Source organism: Neolamprologus brichardi, chromosome 12, assembly GCF_056152115.1.
Source record: "Neolamprologus brichardi isolate AB-2024 chromosome 12, ASM5615211v1, whole genome shotgun sequence".
NCBI classification, from domain to species: domain Eukaryota; kingdom Metazoa; phylum Chordata; class Actinopteri; order Cichliformes; family Cichlidae; genus Neolamprologus; species Neolamprologus brichardi.
In genome coordinates, this window is record NC_142115.1 from 3740921 (window position 1) to 3759592 (window position 18672).

The 18672-nt window shown below is 42.7% G+C and overlaps 1 protein-coding gene across 1 annotated transcript in view; it reads right to left on the bottom strand.

Moving 5' to 3' along the window:
* htr7c (5-hydroxytryptamine (serotonin) receptor 7c) overlaps positions 1-16965 on the bottom strand; it is a 39479-nt gene extending 22514 nt beyond the window's left edge. Inside the window, exon 1 of the mRNA XM_087848650.1 lies at positions 16355-16965. Within this exon, the coding sequence (XP_087704776.1) occupies positions 16355-16812 (458 nt within the window). The 5' untranslated portion in view covers positions 16813-16965. The remainder of the gene's footprint in view (positions 1-16354) is intronic.
* Between the last annotated feature and the right edge of the window lie 1707 nt (positions 16966-18672).

Genomic DNA, 18672 nt, shown 5'->3' on the forward strand with positions numbered 1-18672 from the left:
GTCATGAGACATTCTCGCAAAAAATCACGGTTTTAGTAACGCAGTAACGCAGCGTTCCTACGGGAAAGTAACAGTAATCTAATTACAGTTTTTGCAATAGTAATCCCTTACTTTACTTGTTACTTGAAAAAAGTAATCAGATTACAGTAACGCGTTACAAGTTACGCATTACTGCCCATCTCTGCTCATGACTGAGGGCTGTTATCTGTGTGGTAACGACTGGGTTTATCAACAGGACAACGCTGCAGTGCACAATGCCTGCAGGACGAGGGACTTCTTCCAGGAGAATTACATCATTCTTTTGGACCATCCTGCGTGTTCCCCTGATCCAAATCCAAATGAGAACCTTTGGGGAAGGATGGCAAGCAATGTTTACAAAAATGGACAATAGTATAGCTATTCATTACTGAGTTCATGTTTGAAATTTAGATTTCTGCTTTGGGGGTTTTACGGGTTTTTTGGAGGTGTGATCCTAAACTTTTAAACTTTTGATCAGCTGTAAAACAACCTGCTTCAGTTTAAGCGTTGTTTTCAATAAATTGCATGCTCAAAATAATGTTTTGTCTCAGTCCCATTTCTTTTTGTTGTTTGGTGAAGCTCTACTTGGAACTTTGTTAAGATCCAACCATGCAAACTATGATTTCTTTTGCCATTTTTCAAGTGGTCTTAAACTTTTGTTCGGGACTGTATAATTACATTTTATTTTGTTGTTGTTTTGTGTAGACTAAGCTGTCAGTACTCAGAATCAGTGTGTTTTTCTGCAAGATTTGAAGCTACAGATCTAGAGAGAGTTGAATCAAGAATTTATGTGGTCAGCACATCTGTCTCGCTGTATGTTGAAATGCCTTCTGATTGTCAGCTCACAGGAGCGTTCTATTCTGTACGCCAGGCTAATCTGTCATTTTTGAGATTCTCCTTTTTCTGAGCAATCCTGAATACTCAAAATCAGCAAAGAGCGCGACATTGTATTGGTAATGTTTCTGTTTACTGCTGTTTTTAAACTTGTGCAGTTGCTTCTTGCTAGAATTTTCCCTTTTCCACACTCGACATTTCAAAGAGTGAAGTTCAGCACACAGTGCACTGACCCAGTTAGTTGTCAGTTCTAAAGTTCAGTGTCTTGCTGAAGGGCAGTTTGGCAGTGATGGGTGTGCCATAACTCAGTTTGCTATTTCACAGCTGGAATACAAACTCTGTGGAGTGCCGGGAGTTAAATCACTAACTTCCCAGCATTTACCTGACCCAAATAACAGGAAAAACAAATCTGCTGTAAAGTCACATTGAACTATAGCCAGTGAGCACATCCATCATAAAACATTCTCGGATTGTTAGATGACAAGTATATCTTAATGATGCACAGCAGTGAGCATGTATGGAGAACGATGTATCAGTTAGAGTAACATGCAGAAGTTAATTAAAGTCTGCATGTCTGAAGACATTGCCGCTAAAAGCTGTCACCTGCAGCAGCGTTGCAGTACATGCTCCGATGCAGACAGTACGTTTAGACATGCAACATACTATACACAGAGTAATGCACACGATTGCTCACTGAATTATCAGAGATAACTTCTCAATCACTGTTTGTAGGATCTGTAACACTGCTGCATTTAGTGGACCGTATAAATATTCACCTCATGTGCACAAATGAACTCAATGTCAGCTTGAGTTATTCTGCAAGAGCAACAATTTGCTAAATGTCCTGAGTATATTATCTGCAATCCACAGTGTGTGTGTGCACACATGTGTGTGTTTGCAGTCTCTCAGCTCCATCAACAAGAAACCCATTATCTCACTGCTTAGTAAATTCTTGTTGGGGCTTTGTTCGGCCTTGATGAGTAATGGACTCCACCTTTGTTACACCAAATGACACAAAGCATGATTTATACCACACTAAATTCACTCAGCACTTTGCCCTTTTCTGCATCCTGTCCCCAGAGTTTGCTGGGTAAATAAGGTGACAGGCCAAGAATAGCAAAATAAACTCACATCTCTATCCGTGGTCTGGTTGGCGATCTATCATCCTGCGCTGCTGCTTTGTATTAACGCCGGTGGTCGAGATCGAATCTGGTTTTAAAGCTCACTGATTAGGAGGCTCCAACATAGAAAACCTCCAAATCGACACAATAAATCAAACAGACACATCATGTGATCATGTTGGTGAAGCATGAATCTTTGTGCTTTTCGAGCTCGTGCAGCATTTTCATGAAAGACAGAAATGAGAGCGGGTGCATTGAAGGTTTTTTTCAATGTAGGTGTTAAAGTGAATAAAGAGCTGAAGAAATGAAGCTTTGGACAAGTTATGAGCTTTTGGAAAGAAACCCATAATTCTGAGATCCAGAGCACGTATTTAGGTTGATACAAAACTTTTATTAAGTGGTTTGTTCCAGTTTCTCCCTGAATCGAAGTGTTTCTTTAGTCTCCAGATTGACTTCAGACAAACTATTTAGGGCAGTTTGAACTTTTTTCCGGAACATGTCATTCATTTTTAAATGTGGCGAAGTCTGATTCGTGTTTCTGGGACTGTTCTAACCGAAGCTACCCAACAGTAAGTCACAAAGCTTCCACGTGTGCTTTTTCAGGCGTTTAAGAAGCACCTGCCCAAAAACACACACACACACAGTTTCAGATGAATCATAGTTTGCAATGGGAATAATTTAGCTCCTTTTGTTTAGCGAGTATGACACAATATCTGTTAATTTAATCCGTTTAGCAATAAAATAGTTTGTTTTTGCAAAATTCGATTTTCCATATGTTTGACTTTAGAGGACATGAAAAACATTTCTGTGCTTTGCTTTACCTCTGGTATCAGTATCTTAAAGACTCCAACACTTTCCTGTGTCTTAGCTATAACCTGGTAGTTTCACTCCAATAAAAACGTAGTCATGGAGCCAAAATCTAAAAGTTATTGTCCTCAATTGATGTTTTTTATTTCTATTTAAGCATACATTTAGTTCATTCTTACATAGATCCCATTTGCTTATTGCTCTTGAGTTATTTGTGAACGGGAAGGATTTTTCAAATTTCCAAGTTTCTTTTAACTTTCATGTCAACAACTTCAGAGAATCAGTTATTTGACAGAGTTGTAATCACACTCAGCCCACACATTTTGTTCACACCAGCGAGAAGAGTCAGCGTGCAGACTGCAGGACAGGGGTAAGACGATTCTGCACCATGTGTGTCTCTGTGGTCACTCCTCAGTCAAAGTGTGTTTGATTTTTTTTTCTGGAACCACTTTTACTGGCCCTGACCGAGTCCGTCTTACATTTCAGTAATTTCCTCTGACTGTGGAACAGGTCTGTCTTTTATTTATCCCGTTTTATTTATGTAATCTAAACCGTGACACATACCACAGCCTTTATGAGCTAAACTCCAGTACTGATCTCTTTGAAATACATACAAATTACATAAAGATTTGATTAAAAATAAGCACAAATAATGCAATAAATACATACTTTGAAATGCAGACCTAAAATAAGAAATAAGCTATGCAGATCATTCAGAAGCTTTCTGTGATCCCCTTTTGCATGCTAAGTTATTTTTAAGGGGATTAAAATAAAATAAAAACCTTGCTGTATCAACTAAATCTGCATGATGTGTTCAAACCATCATATAGGTCACAACTATATAGTGACCTAGATTTGGTTTTCCAAAAAACTTTCACAGAACATAAACAAGAGTTGACATAAAAGTGGTCTGAGTTGGACTTTTTAACAAAGCTTAAATGTTCTGAGGCTATTTGCTGTAAATATGATGTTACGAGGGCTGAAAAATGCTGGGAAATTAACATAAACTGAGAATTTGAAACTTCTAGCGTTAAGGCCCATGACCAGAAAAACTTTTGATTGAATTTATTTTCTATACTTAACTAATTAATATAGTCGCACCCTACCTCTGGAATAACCTCCCTATAGCTATTCAGGCGTCTGATACAATTCAATCTTTTAAATCTTGATTAAAAACTTATTTGTTTAGCCTTGCTTTCCCCGCCTCCTAGAGCCCACATTTTTAGTGTACTGGAACTTATCTTTATCACTTTGTTAATGTTTATAATGTTTTAACCTTCAGCATTGTGTGTGGACTTCACTAGTGCCTACTATGCCTGGTGTATTATTGGTTAGTTATGTCACCTGCCTGTTAGTATATTTTATTTGTATTTTGTATTTTGTGCTTTATATTTGTATTTATTATTGCTCTTAACTCATTCTGTGAAGCACTTTGGCATACCTGTGTTTTTTTATATGTGCTATATAAATAAAATTGTATTGTATTAAATGTGCTAAATGTATTATGCAAAAATCAAAGAATATACAAAAACTGTCAAATGTCAGACGACAGTGACGAGGTCAGGTTGGTATAATCTGTGTCACTTTCTTTTAGGGGCATTCTCTGTTAACAAGCTTGTTTGCTTGCAGGTTGATCTGATTGATCAGGGTGAAGCACAGAGCGCACGCTACCGTGCAGATTGTAAAGACCCAGATTTTGAGGTTGTGTGTATGTGTTAGTCCCCATAGGGAAATTGCTCCTCTGCATTTAACCCATTCACCCACCAATGCAGTGCCCGGGGAGCAGTGTGTGGGGATAGTACCTTGCTCAGGGGTACCTCAGGGTAACCGTTCAGTGGAGTCGAACCCCCGACCTTCTGATCATGGGGCCACCACTCTACCTACTGAGCTATCCCTGCCCCATAGGGAGGGATCTCCTGTTCCACCACATCCCAAAGCTGCTCTGCTGGATTGATATCTGGTGACTGTTGAGGACATTTGAGTACAGCGAACTCACTGCTGTGTTCAAGAAACTGCTCTGAAATGATTTTGAGCTTTGTGACATGTTGTTATCCTGCTGGGCATGTGTTAACCACTCTCAGTAGTAGAGTGATTCTGATGCTTGAGGTTGAGGCAAACCTACGGGGTTTGCCTCAACCTCAACCACCACTCATGTTTCACATCTTTTCATATTTGTGGCTTGTGCAGTTTTCAACATTATATACAGTAACATTAGACACTGTCACTGCAATAGTCGCCCTTATATTCTCGTATTGGACCACTGTTTTGAGTTTTAATTTCTTCGTTTATGAATTCATATCAATTCTGAAACAGTGCTGAAATCAGTCATTTTAAGTGCATTTAATGACAAATCTCAATCAGCAAACTGAAATCTCTTCATTAATGTAACTTCCAAATGTTATTATGTTAATTAAGTCAAGTCATCTTTATTTATATAGCACATTTAAAAGACATCAAGTGTCGGCCAAAGTGCTGAACAGAGGGATAATATAATAAAAGAATTAAAATAGAAAGAAAACATTTTTTAAAAAAAAAGAATTGTAACATGTAATATCAAAGAGATCCGAAAGCCTTGGAAAATAAGTAGGTCTTGAGATTCGATTTAAAGACTTCCAAGGATGAAGAGAATTTTATGAAGGACTATTCCAGAGTCTCGGGGCGGCAATGGAGAAAGCCCTGTCACCTCTAGATTTGAGCTGGGAACCGATAAAACCATCTGACTGGAGGAGCGCAGAGATCGAGTGGGCAAGTGCAGGCTAAGAAGATCTGAAATGTAACCTGGAGCCAAACCATGGAGGGCTTTAAAAACAAATAATAAAACCTTAAAATCAATTCTATAAAACCATGTGTTATGAATGCAGATGACACTCTGTGACTGATGCGTACTGGACCTGACTTAGCTATAATTCAAATTAGTTTTATGCAGCTCCAAATCACAACAACAGTTGCCACAGGGGCTTTATATTGTTAGGTAGACCCTACAATAATACATACAGAGACTCAACAATCATATGACCCCCTATGAGCAAGCAGTTTGGCGACAGTGGGGAGGAAAAACTCTCTTTTCACAGGCCGTGAGAGAAGAAGACAGGCTAAAAGACATGCTGTGTAACACATATAACTAACAAGAAGGATAATGATCATGTTTGCCTGCATCATGTGCTGAAAAATAGCAAACAGCAATACAACAATGCGATCATTTTTATAATTTCATTCTCTTCTCTTTGATTTTTTTTGTTCTCAGTTATTTTAAACCCCTACAGGTCCGTTCCCACACACACCTCACCCGTCACATGATCAATGTGCAATTTGTCTTTCGCTTTGCGTGCCCCTCTAATAAAACTCAAACAGACCATCAAACAGGATGGTTATGGTGCGTTGTGTAAGCAGGATTTATCAATGATTAACTTGACCTAAAAAAAAAGAAAAAATGCTGCTCCCAGTATTTTTATTTAATGCTGCTCTGAAATGTTTTTCACTGACAGCAGTTTGTTTACACGGCAGGAACAGTGATGCGTTTTAAAAGTAAATACTGCTTCCTCTTAAACACAAGAGTGGTTTCTCTTCTCGGAGTAAAAGGTTTGTAGAGGTTTGTAACAGGAAGTGGGTCTCGTGTGGTCTCTAAAGCACTTCCTCTAACCTGGTTGGGTCCACAGGAATTAAAAATTCACCGTGACATCCTGTTTAATCCCAAAACACACTTTCTTTACTTATTAAGCACATCTTTATGGGCATGATCTGATTGCACAGGCCTCGTCTGAGATGTCTGTTCCTTCAGATTTTGGAGAGGTGGCCAACAAGCGGGGAGCGGATAGCGCCCGGGAAAGTGGTTTATTACCGCAGGAAACACCACAGAGGTCAAGTCATCTGTGTGTGGTGCTTTCCCAGCTGCTCTAAGCAAAGAAAGTCTCTCCTGGGACAAACGTGCACGCCTCCTTCACAAAAAATATTATCAGTTGTGGAGAACCGGTTGACATACTTCCATCACATCCCTGCAGGAGCTTACAGGTGTGATCACACCTATGCTGCACTAAGACTGAACCTTGATGGAAAAGTTTACTTCGCTGCCTTCCTGTGATATTTTTTTCCTTGACCTACATCCCCCTCCGTCTTAGACAAGTTCACTGACAGTTAAGCCATTTGATTTGCAAATTTAACAAGCCCCACTCCTCCGAGTCGTCTTTTCTTAGACTTCTGGGGAACTATACAGAAAAAAGGACTTTCCTCGCTTCCCACTGTTGTGAATAAATCATTCATCTTTGACTTTTGAATTATTGAGCGTACAACATATTACTCTCAGTGAAGGTAAAAACTGAATGTAGCCTAAAGCGATACTAACTTTTTAGGGAAGTGGGCATGAAGGCTGCTCCTGAAAGTGCATGCTGGAGCGCTGTATGAAGGAGCAGGCCTGCATTCGTTCGGGCAGGAGGCCTTGGGTATGTAACTTCACTTTTCTTCACTTCGCAACACATCAAGAGACCGACTCTTCTGCTGTGACTGGGTCGCGCTTTGGTGTGTTAGCTTCGATTTGCACTTCTGAATCTCCATTTAAAGAGGCTGGAGGTGATTAACGGGCTTTTACAGTCTCATTTGCACAAACAGCACAAACTAACTGAAGCTTTTTATATTACTGGGTATTTTGGGAGTAGAGCAGCAGGTTGTTTGTTTATAATATACATATTTAGAACAGAAATATTAACATAGGATGGTGCTTTTTTTAAATGAAAGTCAAATCTTTCTAGAAAGTTTAATATGTCACGGTTCTGGGTCCGTTGGACCCAGTAATTTGAGTTTATTATGTTTTGGTTTACTTTTGCATCATGGATTATTCTTTATCTTTCTCTGGTACTTTGTGTTTCAGTTATCTTGGTGTTTTGGATGCTGGACAGACCTGGTGCACCTAAACGCGTAGTGAGGGTGTGCTGGGAACGACTAGCAGAGGCCCCAGTCCGCGAGATCTTCAACGCACACCTCCGGCAGAGCTTCAACAGCATTCCGAGGGAGGCGGGGGACATTGAGTCCGAATGGACCATGTTCAGCGCCTCCATTGCCGAAGCTGCTGCATTGAGCTGCGGCCGCAAGGTGGTTGGTGCCTGCCGTGGTGGTAATCCCCGAACCAAATGGTGGATACCAGAGGTGAAGGGAGCCACCAGGCTGAAGAAGGAGTCCTATCGGGCTTGGTTAGCCTGTGGGACTCCGGAGGCAGCCGACAGGTATCGACAGGCCAAGCAGAATGCGGCTCGGGCAGTGGCTGAAGCAAAAACTCGGGTGTGGGAGGAGTTCGGAGAGGCCATGGAAAAAGACTTTCGGACTGCCTCGAAGAGGTTCTGGCAAACCGTCAGGCGTCTCAGGAGGGGAAAGCGGTGCTCTACCTGCACTGTGTATAGTGCTGGCGGAGCGCTGCTGACGTCGACTGAGAAAATTGTCAGGCGGTGGAAGGAATACTTCGAGGACCTCCTTAATCCCACTGACGCGTCTTCCAAGGAGGAAGCAGAGTCTGGGGATGAGGGGAATGACCCGCCAATTTCTGGGGGCGAGGTCACTGAGGCAGTTAAACAACTCCTTGGTGGCAGAGCCCCTGGTGTTGATGAGGTCCGCCCCGAGTTCCTGAAGGCTCTGGACGTTGTAGGGCTGTCCTGGCTGACACGCCTCTGCAATGTTGCGTGGAGATCAGGGGCAGTACCCGTGGATTGGCAGACCGGGGTGGTGGTCCCCATCTTTAAGAAGGGGGACCGGAGGGTGTGTTCCAACTACAGGGGGATCACACTCCTCAGCCTCCCCGGGAAAGTCTATGCCAGGGTGCTGGAAAGGAGAGTTCGTCCGCTAGTCGAACCTCGGATGCAGGAGGAACAATGCGGTTTTCGTCCTGGTCGTGGAACACTGGACCAGCTCTTCATCCTCTCGAGGATACTTGAGGGTGCATGGGAGTTTGCCCAACCAGTCTACATGTGTTTTGTGGACTTGGAGAAGGCATTCGACCGTGTCCCTCGGGGTGTCCTGTGGGAGGTGTTGCGGGAGTATGGGGTGTCTGGCCCATTGCTACGGGCCATTCGATCCCTATACAACCGTTGCAAGAGCTTGGTTCGCATTGCCGGCAATAAGTCGGACTCGTTCCCGGTGGGTGATGGGCTCCGCCAGGGCTGCCCTTTGTCACCGGTTCTGTTCATAATTTTTATGGACAGGATTTCTAGGCGCAGCCAAGTGGCGGAGGGCTTTCGCTTTGGTGGCCTCAGGATCTCATCTCTGATTTTTGCGGATGATGTGGTTCTGTTGGCTTCATCGGGTGAGGGCCTCCAGCTCGCACTGGAGCGGTTCGCAGCCGAGTGTGAAGCAGCGGGAATGAGGATCAGCACCTCCAAATCTGAGGCCATGGTTCTCAGCCGGAAAAGGGTGGAGTGCCCACTCCGGGTCGGGGATGAGTTCCTGCCCCAAGTGGAGGAGTTCAAGTATCTCGGGGTCTTGTTCGCGAGTGATGGGAGAAGGGAGCCGGAGATCGACAGACGGATTGGGGCTGCAGCTGCAGTAATGCAGACGCTGCACCGGTCCGTCGTGGTGAAGAGGGAGCTGAGTGTAAAAGCGAAGCTCTCAATTTACCGGTCGATCTACGTCCCTACCCTCACCTATGGCCACGAGCTGTGGGTAGTGACCGAAAGGACGAGATCGCGGATACAAGCGGCGGAAATGAGCTTCCTCCGAAGGGTGGCTGGCATCTCCCTTAGAGATAGGGTGAGAAGTTCGGCCATCCGGGAGGGGCTCAGAGTAGAGCCGCTGCTTCTCCACATCGAAAGGAGCCAGCTGAGGTGGTTTGGGCATCTGGTAAGGATGCCCCCTGGGCGCCTCCTGGGTGAGGTGTTCCAGGCATGTCCCACCGGGAGGAGGCCCCGGGGCAGACCCAGGACACGCTGGAGAGATTATATCTCTCGGCTGGCCTGGGAACGCCTTCGTGTTCCCCCGGATGAGCTGGAGGAGGTGGCTGGGGAGAGGGAGGTCTGGGCCTCTTTGCTTAGGCTGCTGCCCCCGCGACCCGGCCCCGGATAAAGCGGATGAAGATGGATGGATGGATGGATGGATTATTCTTTATCTTTCTCTGGTACTTTGTGTTTCAGTTATCTTGGTGTTTTGGATTGTTTTCTCATTCTCTTGTTGTGATGATGATGATGTTTATTGTCTGAGTTTCATGTATTATTTTCTGTCCGCCCCTCTGTGTCGAGTCCGTGTCTTTGAGTAGTGTTTCATGTTTCCTGTTTTATTGTGAAAGTCTTTGTCTTAGTGCAGCTTTGTTCCCCCCGTCTCGTTAGCCCTGATCTCTCCCAGCTGTGTCTCCCTCCTGTTGCCCATTCCCTCATTACTACCCTGTGTATTTAAGCCCTGTGTTTTCCCATGCTCGGTGTCGCGTCGTACCATCAGATTGTGCCTGTGTGTTTCTGTTCTCCGTATTCAGTGTTCACAGCTGAGGTTTTTGAGTTTCAAGTTAGTGTCTGAGTCCTGCGTTTGGATCCTCCTCTCCGCCTGCCCGCACACAGAGCCCTGACATAATAATAATTTCTTAATTAAATTATAGTAATTCAGTGCAGTCAATGGAATAATGAGGGTTTTGATATTGATAGAGCAATATACACACAATTATTGTTACTTTAGCACCAAATATCAATATGTTTTATTACACTGTTCCATATAGGTGCTCCTAAACGATTGTACCACATACCTGACTCACCACAGTCTCTAAAACATGAGTCCTCGTGGTGGCACTAATCAAATACACTCACCAGTTCATGTATTAGTTGCACCTTGATAGTACTGGGTTGGACAGCTTTTGTTTCAGAACTGCCTTCATTATTTGTGGCACAGCCTGAACAGGACACAGGAAACATTCCTGTGAGATTTTGGTCCACAGTGACATCGTCACACAGTTGCTGCTCAGATTCACATACATGACGTGAACCTCCTGTTCCACCACATCCCAAAGGTGCTCTGCTGGATTGATATCTGGTGACTGTGGAGGACATTTGAGTACAGCGAACTCACTGCTGTGTTCAAGAAACTGCTCTGAAATGATTTTGAGCTTTGTGACATGTTGTTATCCTGATGTGTTAACCATCATGATGAGTACACTGTGGTCATGAAAGGATGCGGGGGGAGGGAGGGAACTCAAAGTGTGCCAAGAAAACATCCCCACACTGGCAGGATGGATCATTTCATGTTGTTTATGATGACATTTTTCCAATCTTCTGTTGTTGTATTTTGCTGGGTCTGTGTGAATTATAGCCTCGGCTTCCTGTTCTTAACTCAGAGGAGCGGCACGCGGTGTGGTCTTCTGCTGCTGTAGCCCATCAGCTTCACAGTTTGACGTGCTGTGCATTCTTGTTTGTAACTATTAGTTATTTGAGTTACTATTACCTTCCTATCAGCTCAAAGCAGTCTGGCCTCTCCTCTGATATCTGGTGTTTTTGGAACTGATGCTCGCTGGATGTTTGATTTTCTTTCTCAGATTCTCTGTAAGATGTGAAAAATCCAAACAGCTCGGCAGTTTCTGGCCGTGTGGCCCCAACAGCCATGCCACATTTAAAGTGACTTAAATCATCATTTTTCCCCATTCTGATGCTCAGTTTGATCGTCAAACTGGTATGTAGATGTGGTCAACTTGCATCTACATGCCTAAATGAACTGAGTTGCTGCCATGTGAATGGCTGATTAAATATTTGTTGAACTGATGCACCTGATGAAACGTAAATGAGTTTTATCTAAACATAAGTCACTTGTGGTGAAGCAGAGACTCAAAGGAGAAAAATAGCAAAGAAAAAGCAAAGAAGATCAGAGCTAATTATTTGAAGTGACATTTCCAGCTCTCTATTTTTGTTATTGGACTCTGTTAATGTAGCTTTGCATGACCACAACTCAAAATAACTCTTATTTGTCTCTTACTGGCCCTCTGCCTTGAAACTGCAATTCTGATTGCCAGATTGTTTGCTGCTAAAACTTTTCTAGTAGTTTGATTTTTTTAACTTGCTGGATTAGATGAGAAACACACAAAGTTCCTATCTGGTCATTTTATTAACACCATGATGTTGTTGTGCTAATGTGACAAGACTGAAACCCTTTGAAGTCACAGTGACTTTTCTCTCACTTCTTCGCTGAAACAGGAAATGCTTCCTGCTCAAGTCTCATTGTTAGAAGGCACAAATTGCAGAGGTAAGAGACTGAGACCTTAGAGTTAGACCGAGGCTTAATTTGCTGGCTGGTAATTTAGTTAATTACATATTTCTTTATGAATGTGCACCAGTTAATTGCCTTACTGACTAAAAATGCATTAGCATGGGCCTTTGATCAGGCTAATTATTAAAGGGACACGCTTTTGTTTTTATATGTGACATTACGTTTGCTTCAAGGACTGTCTGATTCTTCTTTCAGCGCAGCTTCATTCCTGCGCCACGTTTCTAACAGGATGACAGCGATCGCACTGAAACACCACCGCTGAACTCTGTCAAATCCAGGATCATAAATGAATCAACCACTTACACTAGAGACTGTCCTTCCATGTTGGCATATACATCGCACGCTCTCCCCTTTAAATCTAAATGAGCTCTGAGAGAAAATCAATAGTCCTCTCTGTTGTGGAACACCTAGGCTTCAGGGAGCATATAATCGCTGCAGACACATCTGGTCAATTTGCAGCACTGCTCTTGAGCTTCTCCTTTTTTTAGAAAGCATGTCCTTGGGACTCTGAGACGACTGCGAGAGACCCTTAATTACAGCTAATCATGCGTCTAATTGGTAAGTCTCATCCTAACGAGTGATCTCTACACTTCCTGTTGTGAATCATATGCCCAACACACACTGCATTGTTTAATTAAACTGACTCTGTTTTCGTGGAGATCGACACAAACATTTCGGGGGAACTGCCTGTGGAGCTGGTGTTAGGGATGAAAGCAAACCTAAACTGACGTCAGCTGAAATTCTCTTTCAGTCGTTTGCTTGGGGAAGGTCAGACAGATGCAGAAAGCAGTCTTGGTGGCTCTGTGACTTGGTTTTGATTTCACGGCTACAGATTCAATTAGAGGTGGCTCCGTCTGTCCTTTTTGAGTGTATAGTATGAGCGTGCCACATTTATAATCACAGCGAGTGGCTAAGATCAGCAAAGCCTTTTAGCCACAGTCTCTCTGATCCTTTTCAGACTGGCTCCGACGAGTTCAGCTTGTGTGATGTACAGAGATGGGCAGTCACGCGTTACTTGTAACGCATTACTGTAATCCGATTACTTTTTTCAAGTAACGAGTAAAGTAAGGGATTACTATTGCAAAAACGGTAATTAGATTACCGTTACTTTCCCGTAGGAACGCTGCGTTACTGCGTTACTAAAACCGTGATTTTTTTGCGAGAATGTCTCATGACAGTGACGTAAGCGAGTGCGACGTTCGTGACAACAGCTGTGTGCAGATCAACAATGGATCATATATCGAGTGCAGAGAGAGTATGAGCGTGCAGCGTTTAAAGCGTGGAAGTACTGACCTTACTTTGAGTTTGATTCCATAAAAAGTGACAAAAACATTAGTGTCCGTTGTGCGTGGGAAGAAAACTTCTTTGTACAGCGAAAAAACCCTAAAGTTCCAAACAAGCACCGAGTAGCTACGACGTAATGGGAAACTCACAGAGAAACTCGCGGATTCTTCCACTGACCGCTGCACACCTGCACCAGGGTAAACCTCCGCCTACCCCACTCCTGCTTTACAGGTGAAAATAGAGCAACAGGACCGCTGAGTCTTTGACTTTATTTATTTTCTGCTGTGTTTTACTTGCATCTATTTGAAAGACTGAGTGTAAACACACAAAACTATTTTATTTTATGTGCTGGAATGTGCAGAAAATAGGTTTAAATGTTAAACTAATTTCTTCCAGTCAGTGAATGTTGCAGATAATTTAATTTTTGCTTGATGCATAAAGTTAAAAGATTAAAACTAATAAAACAAGTTTTAAAAAGAGACTTTTCCATTTGATTACTCCTGTCTTCCTTCTCTCACCCCAACCGGTCGCAGCAGATGGCCCCGCCCCTCCCTGAGCCTGGTTCTGCCGGAGGTTTCTTCCTGTTAAAAGGGAATTTTTCCTTCCCACTGTCGCCAAAGTGCTTGCTCATAGGGGGTCATATGATTGTTGGGCTTTTCTCTGTATCTATGAAGCGCCTTGAGGCGACATTTGTTGTGATTTGGCGCTATATAAATAAAATTGAATTGAATTGAATTGAATTGATTACATTTTGTATGATGGATTATGCAGAAAAAGTAGAATTGGGCTGAAAGATCTATCACTTTATCACCTATTCAGGTTGTAAATCGTGTTTTTAAAAAGTAACTAAGTAATTAAGTAATTAATTACTTTTGAAAATAAGTAATCAGTAAAGTAACGTGATTACTTTTTTGGGAAAGTAATCAGTAATTAGTTACTGATTACTTTTTTCAAGTAACTTGACCAACACTGGTGATGTACACGTTTGGGTTCACACAGAAAATTTCTTAATCATACTTTTAGTCATTAAATGATTTGTAAAAGGCAGTTATGATTTCTAATACTATTCTTTTTTGTCCTTCAAATTTTGCTTTTTTCAAAGGGTTTCCATTTGCAGAAACCACAGTCCAGCAGACATTTGGCATTCTGTCTTTATTGAGGTCATCTACAGACATTAACCCCATGCTTCCTGATCTACCTCCAACTTGCTGAATTGGTTTCCTGAGCAGTTCATATGCACCAAACGTTCTTCATATTTAGAGCTGTGCTTTGCATGAGCGTACTGTTGTACTGTTGGGAGAGATCGGCTCTTATCGTAGAATATGGCAAAGTAATGAAGAAAACATGTGCCACCAAGGCATCCCATTTTTTCCAGCGGACATGACAAATCCCATCAAGCACCTCCAACAAACCTTTCATTGGTTCTGCATCTCACAGATGTTCTTCTTCCTGGTCTAAAAACTGAAACCTCCATTCACCACCTGTCCCATATCCGTGTTCTTTGACATGTTTGAAATATTTCCTCTTTGTGGCACTTTTTTTTTTTTTTCCTGTTTTCACTGCTCTGCAGTCAAACTTAGCATCCAAGAGAGGCCTCTGAGAATCTCTGAGGCATCTGTTTCTTAAACCAGAGATATGCTTTACGTCTCTTGTTGCTCAGCTGTGCAGGTTGACAGTTCTGTCAGGGGAGTACTTTACACCACTGGATGCAATCTTGCATCAAATTTTTAGGTTTTTGGCAAAGGCCTACATTTTTTTAGAACTTCCATTTCAAAAAGAAACTGGAATGCCTTGATCCATTCAATATTTCTTTTTTTTTTTCCAAAAGTAAGAACTATTTAAAGTGGCTTCAAACTTTTGAGCAATATTACATGTTATTGGTTCCATGTGGTTCCATAGGGGGCCTCCACAAGAGCCTAAATGGGATTTGAGTGGCCAAACATAACCCTCAGCCTCTATCCAAACTCATCAACCAACCCAAAACACATTCATACTTCTGTCAGCTTTACTACAGCTGACTGGTGCAATCACAGTATCACAGTGTGATATCTGTGAGCCAGTTCCTCCCATAATATTGTTAGCTTATCAAGCGTGCTTAAGCCCCACGTGCTTCGCTCATTCACACACAGGAAACATGCATAATTCTGAGCATAATACCCTGAGGTAATAACATCTGATTGGAAAGTCAAGGGAAATAATCAGTTAATCAATACAACCATGAGCCTCTTCCTTCATTATGGTTACAGAGGCACATCAGTTACACCAATCACCTGATGTTTATCACAGTGTGGATTGTATTGAGAGCAGTGGAAAATTCTCATTTCTCTCTACTAGCAGAGTTAGCTCAGGTTTTGTGAGCAGTCACTCCAATACCTGAGATGCGCAGTGGGATTTTGGTGTGTGGGGATGAGAGCTCGGGTTTTACATTCCCCATTTTGAAAGTGTAATGTAAAGCAATTAACTGGAAATTCAGTTTCATGAATATGAAAATAGAAAATGGGCAAAAAATACATTTGAAAGATCATATTTGTGTGTTTTATGTGACAAAAAAAACCCAGTTCAGATTTCTAATATGAAATTTGCACTGTGTACTGCGGCATGCACTTAAAGGGAATTTTCCCCGCTGCTTTGTTCTTGTTGTTAAGACTAACAGTGAGAAGGGGCAACCTACATGAACTGGAGCAGACCTGCAGGATATTAGTAAGTCATCTATAAAGGAAATAGTCAATGGGCGCTGATCCTCAAAGCATACAGGAAATGCTGCTGCCGTGGTCCGGTCAAGCAAATGAATAAAACCTGCTGTACATCATTCACAGTCTATGAACTCATCTCCTGCTCCAGTGGCTTCAACCACACAAATAACTACGCAAATGCGTGTGAATGTCTCACAGAACAACAGTTATTTCATTCGCTCCGCTTGCGGATCGTTACTTCATTTGCTGCTTGATCTGTTCCCGGCTTCAGTTAACGCGCTGCGCGCTGCGTGCGTAATTTTGGTACCTGTGCATAACGAAAGTCATCAAAGCAGTAACGAAAGCAGCTCTGATACGGTGCTTTGAAAACTTTTGGAAACTTACCTATCCACGCTGATCACACACAGGGTCATGATGGAGGCAGTGCAGCACATCACATCCATGCCGATGAAGATGTTGCAGAACACCTCCCCAAAAAGCCACTTGCCCCCGGTGAGATCTGTCACGATCACGAACGGCATGACTACTATGGCCACTGACAGGTCAGCCACCGCCAAAGACACCAGCAGATAGTTTGAAGGCTGTCTCAGTTTCTTCACCACGCACACCGCGATCACTACCAGCGTGTTTCCCATCACCGTGACCGCCGTGATGATCGCCAGCATCACCCCGATAACGATCTTCTCCGGGCGAGTGAAATCCAGAAGCTGCTCCCCGCACGACTCGTTCCACATGGCTGTGGGGCTGATGGTGACGAGGAGAAGCTGCAGAGAGCCATTGATAACTTCGGAATTGTCCTCCTTCTTGTTAAAAGTGGGCTCAATCCCCGAAATATTGAACATCACGACAATGTTATCCGGATAGGGGTGCAAGGGTGGCCTCGCCAGAGCACTCCAGTTACGCGCATATTTGGATGTGTGTACCCTGCTGTCGGTTCCTATCCAGCGGTTTTACGTCGAGTGTGTTGCAGCTGCACCACATCGGAGCTGCCAGCAACTCAACAGGGTTCTTAACTGGCTTCTGTTTATCAATGATTCGTCTCAAGAAGTGCTATGCGGACACGTGGTACATTCCTATAGGGAAATATAACTTCTCCAAAATGATCAATCAGGAAGGGAGCAGAAAAAAAAAGTTGCAGAATCTAAATATAGCTACTCCAGAAATGCCTGCTGCTCAGTGCATCACCTCGACAAATATGGACTTGCCTCTTTGGGGAGTTGCGATGCGCAAACCGCACCTATCAATGTGACGCATGTGCTAGGACGCAGAGACTGCCTAAGAACTTCACGCATATGGACATAAGCCTACAGAAGTGGTTTCGCGGTGGGTTGAGAGAGGGTAGAGCGTGAAAAACCTTTATTAGTGATGTGCATGTTGGTGCATCTAGCCACAGGGCTCCCCCTCAAAAAGACATGATGTACAAATGTTATGAACAGAATATGTTTGAGTTCGTATTTGGAAAACGATGCAATTTTACTTTCTTCTAAACAATATTGCTGTCAGAAAGAGCTGACTTGAAACCCAGCTGCTTATTTAAAAGCTCTTAACGCTCCAGTCTTTCATGGAGAAAAAAAACCTGCAGTAAATTTTGCATGACAGACATCCCCACATGTCTCTGAAATCTGAAAAAGAAACAGGAAATGAACTTAAGGGCATTCTTCCAGTGCAAAAAAAAAACATGATTTCTAATAGTAGGACACATTAGACACTCAAAATGCAAAACCACTTAACAAAAGGTACATTTTCTCCCAGTGTGCTTTTGTGCTGATGCTTTTCTTGGTTGCCATGACTCCGAGAAAAGCATCCGCACTAAAGACAAATCAAAAGAGAAAATCCAGCAATGCTGATGACGCTGGGAGACACTGGGGGGATGTGGGAAAGCTTCCCAGGACTTTTGGCCGCTTGCATCACCGTCCAGGCAGCAGGAGCAGCTGTGGTGTGTTTGTCCCCTCTGGCTGTGCAGGGGCCTGTGCTGTCATAGTTGTCCCCTCCCCACAACCACTTTCATGCCTTTTACTCACCATTACCTGAGTGACAGGTCAGGGATGATTGTCACACCAGATTATTGCCAGCGACCACTGGCAGTTTCTGCTAGACCTCTTGCTGTCAGGGAAATTTGGCCCATTTGTGCTTAGGACATTAGTGCAGATGTCAGGGTTTCCGTCTTATGCAAGGCATGCTGTCAATGTGTCACTGTTTGTCTGAACCCCTCTCAAGGTCCTGCACTGATTATTTATTTTTTATTTTTTATTTCTTTTGTCACTTTGCTCAGTTCACTATCCAACAAGAAACATTTACAGCTATTACCAAATGAGGTTTTGGTCTTTTTTTAATGTGCATTTTAAATCTAAAATTAAATGTCTAGTTTGTAAAAGACAGTTCTGTTTAACCACAAATAATATTTATTATGTTTGTCTCAGGTTTATTATTATTATTATTATTTATTTCCTGGTTCTTGATGTTTACAACAAAGTGTTAACCTTCCTTAAATAAGAAGTGATTTATTTTCTTCAATAAAGCATCCATGCATCTATGTGCATGGATAAATCTGCATCACTTCCAACAACTGAACGTATTTTGAGGTCCAGAGTAAACCTGGTGCAACAGGATACAACATTAAAACAGCTCAAAGTGCAAAAGCAAATGTATAATTTGCACCAGTTATGGAAGGTGACTTTGAAGGACTCTCATCCTGACAACAA